Raw genomic sequence first — 8381 nt, 5'->3', positions numbered from 1 at the left:
CATAAAGGTTATAACTTTTCCATTTTTTAACCAAACGACACAGTTTTTTGACTAAAACTCCATGGTAATTCTCCAAGGCTTTGGTTTCCGATTATCTAGGTAATTATCTTTACAAAGAGGGGTCTTACAACTCTGTAGGTTGTTGTTTAGGCCTTGAAGCATGCATCTGGAAAAACTCGGGGGCGGCTCGAGAAGGCATTTTTGGGAAATCTTGCTCATATCATGCTGATTGTTCAAAGTTATGATCCAAATATGTTATAAAAGTGATTTTTTTTAAATATAAATGTTTTTAAGGCTCAATTAATATAAAATCAAATTATCATTAAATACCATTTGAATTGACAGCCACCTCTAAAGTCATATTCAATGCGATGTTACTTCTCTAAGCTTACTATTTTCAGTGTGTCTATTTTATTGTTCGGTGGAAACTGTTTTGTTGTTGTTGTTGTTGTTGTTGTTGTTTTCAACTGGTATTTTAGATAGTTTAGACACTTGTTTTCTGCCCACAAAAACATCTCCATTAGCAGTAAGATATGTCATCAGGAGACAATTTGAAGCTGTTCCGTTTGAAGATACAGGACAGAGTTTGTGGACACAGTGATAGTAACCACAGTGATTTTCCAGAATAATGAATATATTTGTGGTTCATAACTAACCTCATTTGGGTATAAAAAGCTCAAACAACCATAAATGTTCTGCCTCTCAATCTCTTAATAATCTTGGTGATCTAGTTTATGGAGAGGAAGTACATCATTATTATAATATTGACAGAACTATGTAAATCATAAGGATATGCTAGTGTTCAATTTCATTCCTACAAATGTGTAATGTGTTACTCTTTAACTTCTAGTCATGTTAGTGCTGCAATTTTCACAAGATAGGGTTGTATAACTAAGCTAAATGTTGACAACCAGCAATTCAGTGGAACTGACAGGCTCAGTTTTGGAGATGTGATGAGATAGGATTAAATTGCAAAATACTTTATGAGTTTGTGTGAAGATTTGCTTTGCTGATAACCTGACCCTTGGAGTCAAGAGAAAATAAAACCACAAGTTATATTGATACTGTGAAGTTATCTGATTGCAATCTAGCAGCATGATGTTGCATCTAAATGCATGTACTACGCATCAAAATGTTCTGCGTGCTTATAACTTTAGTAAGGGACTTGACAGTATGTCTTGTTTTCCTTTTATTTGTTATTCGTCTGTATATCATATTTCAACACTGTCCTTTTCAACCAGTCTTCTCTTCCAGGATCCAGCTCATTGGAGATGTGCCCGTTAACTCAAGGGTCTTTTTCACAGCAGATGTTTTACCTAGGAAGAAAAGCACAGGTCCTGATAACATTAATAAAACCAGTGTCTATGTACATTTAGGATAACATTTTGCTTGTGATAATGAGCTCCTCATTGACATTAGGACAGCAGAAAGTGTCTACATCTTCCACCGCAAACTAAAAACACATCTTTTCCGACTATACCTTGAATAAAGAAAGTAGCACTTTAGAAGCACTTAATTGACACTTACTGATAGCACTTTGTAGTTTGGCCTTCTTGAAGAAATTGCACTTTCTTGATTCTTGTTGTTCTGAGTTTGTACTCATGGTTAAATGCACTTATTGTATGTCGCTTTGGATAAAAGCAACAGCTAAATGTAATACTTTTTGTACGTCATTGAATGTGAAATGCATAACTTTCACCTGTAAAGCATTGCTACTTTCATTTAAACAATATATATTTGAGTGTTAGCAGAGTAATATACACATTTAAAGATGCTTACACTTAATTGGCATATGTGTACCGCTCACGTGCAGGTTGTCCACCTCTCTGCTGACTCCCAGTGGACTCCTGGGGGCCGCTGCAGCGCAGGCATGCTACGTCACGACCGGATGTTGATACTGGCTCGGAGCATAGCGCAGACAGGAACAGCTGAAAAAGAACAACAAAGCAGCCGCGACGACGACGGCAAAAACAACAGATGTGCGTCTAAAATATACCTGAAACATCGGTGACATCATCGCTGGTGGGGACATTTTGTGCCACTACAACAAAATAAAAAAAGGTAAGAAGCCGTCGTTTTGGAGCGAAGGCGAAATAGACGTTTTTGTTGTTGTTCGCCACCGTTGTCGCTTTTAGCTCGACGGCTAATGCAAAGTTAGCTTCTTTCGGCTTGATATATGAGCTCGGGACCACTCATCCGACATGTTCACCCCCTCGGGGGGAGGGCAGCAAACGTGTCCCCTGTTGGCAGGTAGTCAAAAGTACTTATCCTTTGAACAGAGTTTGTTTCATTATTCTTCTCCGTGGCTTTTGTTTTCAGCAGTATTTAAAGCTCAGCTGCCATCTACAGTCAACAATCCTCATGACAAGCCAGCCAGGGTATAAAAGTACTTGTTGCAAATCCATAAAATGCGCAACAAAGATCAACTACGGCAAGAGAAAGCCTCAAAATATAGTTCGTTAAATACAAATTTTAGCTCACTATGTTTTACTTTGAGACAGTTAATTATAACATGCAAAATGGATAATTTTAAAGATGGTTAAGGTCTGAATTTCAGCAGACCTTAACCATCAGCAGTCACGATGATCATATATGTCAAACACAGAACATGGATATTGTTTGTGTGAGTGATACAGGCATAATCTGCTTATTAAACTAACTGACAAGTTATTTTGTATTGTGATGATAGAAAGTGATTGAAATAATGCTAATTTTAAGAAACTAAAATAGTCACTCCCAAAGCAGGCATGCTGGACTTGCCTTACGTTCTTTCACTGTTTCACCTCATTCAAAAGGTGCCTACATGTTTGACATGGTGGTTGGGGGCCTCGGGCGTTTAACTTCTGTAGTGTTGTTTAGGCCCGACAGTCATCACACATTGATTTAGTAGAATCTGGGTTGCACCTGCTCAATGAAAATACCCTTTTCACACTCCACAGACACACACACACGTGAAAGGCTGTGGAGACACGTGGTGGCACATTACAAGATGCAGTCCATTTGTGGGTTTATATAACTCAGGAGCACTCTCTTTACCCGCCCAAAAACACAAGTAAAAAGCCTCACAACATTGCTAGGAAATAAGCAAGAGAAAGAAAAAAGAGAGGGGAGAGAAAAAAAGAGAGTGAGAGAGACAGAGTTGAGACATACAGGCGAAACTAAAGAGAAACCACTTGGTCCTTATTTCGTTGTGGTTACGTAAACTAAGTGCAGTTACCTTTGACTCTGCATTTAGATATACCATGCCCCGGATGACTGAGAATCTTTACAGATTTAAAAATCCAATGTGACCATAAAACAGTCACAAACGGCTCATTGATTTACAACAGAGCCCACAATAGCCTCACAAACCCAGCTATGTTAAAGGGGTAAGCCACCACATTATAAACGTGATGGAAAAACCTCCCAGAGTTCACCTTTTTATAGTGCCTAAATGTGTACATTGTCACGTTGGAAATCTAAGGGGGCTCCATTGTACAGTGTTACTGTCTATACACTGTTTATAACCTCGTCCTATTTTATTTTAACTTTCCGACTATAAATAGTTTGCTCTTTTTTCTGTCTTGTTTTAGCCCTAGGCCAGTCACTCCCAGAGATTTGAGGATGGGACGCATCTTCTTGGACCACATTGGAGGAACTCGCCTCTTCTCCTGTGCCAACTGTGACACCATCCTTACCAACAGGTCTGAGCTTATCTCAACTCGCTTCACAGGAGCCACAGGCAGGGCTTTCCTCTTCAACAAGGTACAGCGACAATAGTGATACATACCTCTGACGTTTACTTTTAAATACAACGGGGGTATGCCGATTCAGCATCTAGGTCAACACTTGTGCACTTGTGTTTTAACTCCACAGGTGGTGAACCTCCAGTATAGCGAGGTGCAGGACAGAGTGATGCTTACCGGCAGACACATGGTGAGGGACGTCAGCTGCAAGAACTGCAACAGCAAGCTGGGTTGGATCTATGAGTTTGCTACCGAGGACAGTCAGCGCTACAAGGAGGGGCGTGTCATTCTGGAGAGGGCGCTGGTTAGGGAGAGCGAGGGCTTCGAGGAGCACGTCCCCTCAGACAACTCATGAGCCCCTAACCTTGGATTAACTTGTGTGGGAAAGCCCACCCCCATGTCCTCCTCTCCCTCTCCTCTATCCCCTTGCGCTGCACAGCACCACCTGCAGACTTAGTGGTCAGTGAAGTTTTGGCTTCACCCTTCACACCCCTTCCCGTTCTCTAGCCTGTGACCTTAGACCTTTGCTGATTTGAAGTTTGGTTTGCTGGCTCTACTCCTGCAGAATAGGCTTCCCCAAAGTACTTCCTTATTTATGCGTCACAGGGTTCCACCCTGAAAACAGCTGGGGACACAGATAGGGAGCTGTAACTACACTTGTGGAAGTGTTCATCACACCGAATCTTCATCACCTCACATGGCATGCTCCACACTTTTTCATACGGTAACTAAACACATGCATGATAATAGACATGGTCAGACACACAAAACACCACGTAGTTGTTTTGTTTATTTAGACAACTGGAGTAGAGCTGAGTGTGTTCATCGCCCAGGGGCAAAGCAGCCAGCCCACTCTGCACAGCAATGTTAAATGAACCGATGGAGGTGTCACTCTACATATTGCTTCCGTGGGGCTTGTGCTTCTTTGTTGTGACTTTTTGTATTAGTTTCTAGTGAGCACTGGATGCAATCAGGACCATGATAGTTGTTATTTCTATATCAGTTACCTTTTATTAGCCAGTTGTGTAATAATTGTCCTAACGTTCAAATGATACCATAAGGACCGCACAGAATGATGTCATATTTAAGTATTCATTGGAGTGTTTGACCATGACAGGAACTTTATTTAGACCTGGCTCACATGATGTGGATTTTTTGGATTGGCATTACATTCCTAAAATGTACACAAAAGGGCGTTGAGTGTCCCATTAATAGTGTGGTGATCTCCTAAACTGCACAAAGTCGTACAATCCATCCTACAATTTAATTCAGTTGTCTCACTCTTTATCTGTTACCATGAATCCGTGTCTGTGTGGTGTGCCGTGCCGTGTGAAGGGCGACGTGTCACTTCGGTGACTTATGAAGAGCATGTACCTTCCAGCCATGTGTCTTCAGTGTGGCAGAGGAGGAATGGGTCTTGAGACGTGATGGAGACATTCTTTGGCTGCCTGCCACTTTCAGGACATGATTATGAGAGGATGGGTCATGCAAGCGTTTGAAAGGGGTGAGTACTGGGAGACGATGTGAGACAAGTTCATGGACAGTCTCTGGAAAAATAAACAGCAGACATTCTTTCCTGTTAACACATTACAATGTTGGAAACAACACACTGAAAAATATGTTTAATTTAAGCCTTAGTTTGACTGTGCTCCATATATTTCAACATGTTTTATTGTTGAACTACTTTCGGGACAGTGATCCATCCTTCGTCTTTTATAGTCTTAGGCTTTGGGCACATTCGGTCATAAGATGACTTGTTTCTTACAACACAAAGCCAAGCAAACTTTAATGGAGTCTGTGTCCTGTGACTATGCCAGAGCCTCCATTTCATATCATCGTGTCCTGTGGAGATTTCACTCAAAATGTCAAATTGTAACAAAAAACAACAACATCTCATTGTCCCTGACATTTTGGGTTATTTGTGGAGTGGGTTGTATTCTGCCATTTCAGAGGGTGCATGCCTGCAGGCGTTACCAGAATGGTCCAGCCTTGACTAGCTGTCCTTTCTACAAAACAAAAAGAGAACAAACTGGACAGGACACTGACAGTATCCATATCCCCAAGTCGATGCAGTGTAAAGCCAATGGCCGTGACAGAATTCTGTCATTATCATTTTGTTGTTCACTTTTACAATTTTATTGATAGGCCATGTTTTTATTTGCTTTACTCCATATTATTATTATTTTATTGACTGATACATTATCTTATTGTATATTTTCTGTATTGGAGGATTGAGAAAATACGGTTTCTTCTTGAATGGCTGTAGCAAGGTTTTCTCTGATGTGATTTCTAAATAAACATGTAGTCTTGCTGGGTTACTTTTCTTTTTCTTATTTGTGCTTGATTTGTAGCTTAGAACACATTTATTTTTGTCAGCAAGTGCAATTGAGTCATATAATAATCAGTGTTTGTCAATACAGGTTGTTTTTGACAGATGTTTGAACGCATGGCTATAATGACTATGTAATGACAAATTACATTTTTATGTTCTCCTTTTCACTTCTTCCTGAAGATGTTTTTATTTTAGATTTCAAAATGTGGCTTTAACCGGGTGCGCAAGAGAAAAGGGGAAAATAAGCACATTTTGTGTTTTACATTGACATTCATTCACATCCATAAAGGTATCTGTTGACCTCTAGGTGGCAGCAGGACGCTGTGAGACAGGATTATCTCTGAAGACATTTTCCCTACGTTGCATGACGAGTCCCTCACCTGCCTCTGACGTTAGCCTGCTTGTCAGGGTCTGTAGAGCTTCACTGCAGTCTGGAAGTATATGTTGGATATATTACTCAATGTAGCTGAAGAAAAATGACCTCCTCATACAGCCAAATATGGAACGAAAAAAGGCAAATGTTTATGACGAAAATAGACTGCATCTAAACTGTGAATTCAATTGTATTCCCACCCATTCAGTACTCGCTATGAATCACCCACGATGAAGAGCTTTGACTGCATTGGGTTTATAAATAGGCAGTGACGGTTCTCTCCTAATCCACCCACTAATATTGCAGCGCTGCCGTAGAGTTATTTATAGCTCCGATCCTGTTGGAAGACTTCTTCCTTAGTGTGTCTGTCACAGCGGTGGCACAGGTCTGTTTTTTTTCTGCAGCACTCAGACAAATATTTATTTACTATGTTGAACATACAAAACAAAAATGTATTTCATCCCCGGCAGTTGCTAGTTGTCCTATCTAGAGCCATTTAAATGCTGGGCATGACCAGAGGCAAAAAGGAGGCTCCACTTCCACAGAGCTCACTGCCCTGCGATACAATTCACTGTAGTCTTTGACTTTGTCCCTTTGTAACTTCGGGATTATCTGCTCTCTTTATTGAAAAAGCCACCGAGCCAGATAAGATAATTACACTGCCTTGTTGATCCTATTAGTCTGCATGCAATTTGGCCCGAATTTAGACGTGACATAGTTTTTACGTGTGTTCACAGAGAGGGAACTATTTTTCCTCCAGCCCTCAGACACATCCACAGCGCTCTTGGGCAGGACAGTGAGTTTCCCCAAAGGACAGTGAGTTTCCCCAAAGGCTTCCTCGACACCCATTCCTACAGCTATTCCGTTACTAAAACAATCAGTCTTTCAGGACCAAATCTAATAACAGGAAAAACCAAAGACACACTCGTGAAGCGATGCTCTCAGGTGTCTAATGTCATCAATCTTCCCGTACACCCACTGTCAAACCTATCAGAGCAAATTTGAAGTTATATTCAGATGCGGAGGACGTTTTGGAATTGGGAGGACAAAAAAAAAGCACCGGGTGCATAACTGCATTCTTAATTGGACCGTGATTCATCATCCTCGGACAGCTGTTTTAGTTCACCCTCACCTTTCGTCTTTGATTCCATGGGATGTCAGCATCACGCCCTCTGTCTATCCCCACAGGAGAGCAGAGATATAGAACATAGAAATAAACTTCCATCTTTCCACCACTCTCTGCGCGCGCGCACACACACACACACACACACACACACACACACACACACACACACACACACACACACACACACACACACACACACACACACACACACACACACAAACGAGTGACATCATTCAGTCAGCAGGAGAAAATAGCAAGCTTTCCATTGACATCACTCTACATCCCGTTGCTAGGCGACAGGGGAGTCAACATTGGTTTCTATGGCGACTGCACTTCACCTTCAGAGCTCCTGACCTTTTTGGTTGTCTACAGTAGAACAGGGTGTGTGTGTGTGAGCGCAAACTGCGGCCCTAGTGTTGTGTAACACGAGCATTCAAGGTCTTGTTGACTCATTCACTGCAGTGTGGTGATTGTTATAGTACGTTCTAGATTAAAGGGCTGCTGAGGCAATGCACAAGATGCTCTGCAGTGACTAAAAACTTGAATGGAAATGTTTTTCATGAGTGGAATGATGAATAAATGAGACATACAAGTGTCACATTTCCTATAATGCAATAACATCACTGTAATGTCTGACATTTTAAACTGATGTTACCGTTCTAATCTGATGACATGAGCTAGTTGTACATCATTAATCAAGTGAATTTACAAGCATTATTAGTCATACCATCAGAAGTGAACATTTCCTAGGTTGGCAACAAAACTTCGAAAGAACAATGACTGGAAACATGAATGAGTTGATAGAGTATATTTATTGAGATATAT

General features: G+C 41.0%; 1 protein-coding gene across 1 annotated transcript; it reads left to right on the top strand.

Moving 5' to 3' along the window:
- Positions 1 to 3603: 3603 nt before the first annotated feature.
- ypel5 (yippee-like 5) lies at positions 3604 to 4080 on the top strand (the record flags this gene model as incomplete). The annotated part of the gene is made up of 2 exons (XM_079232906.1): positions 3604 to 3744; positions 3856 to 4080. 2 exons carry the CDS (start codon positions 3604 to 3606, stop codon positions 4078 to 4080), a joined length of 366 nt encoding a protein of 121 aa, XP_079089032.1.
- Positions 4081 to 8381: the final 4301 nt, after the last annotated feature.

The sequence above is a fragment of the Taurulus bubalis genome (assembly GCF_910589615.1).
Source record: "Taurulus bubalis genome assembly, chromosome: 1".
In the NCBI taxonomy this organism is placed as follows: Eukaryota; Metazoa; Chordata; class Actinopteri; order Perciformes; family Cottidae; genus Taurulus; species Taurulus bubalis.
The sequence above is the reverse complement of the archived record's forward strand: the minus strand, read 5'-3'. Positions and strand labels throughout refer to the sequence as shown.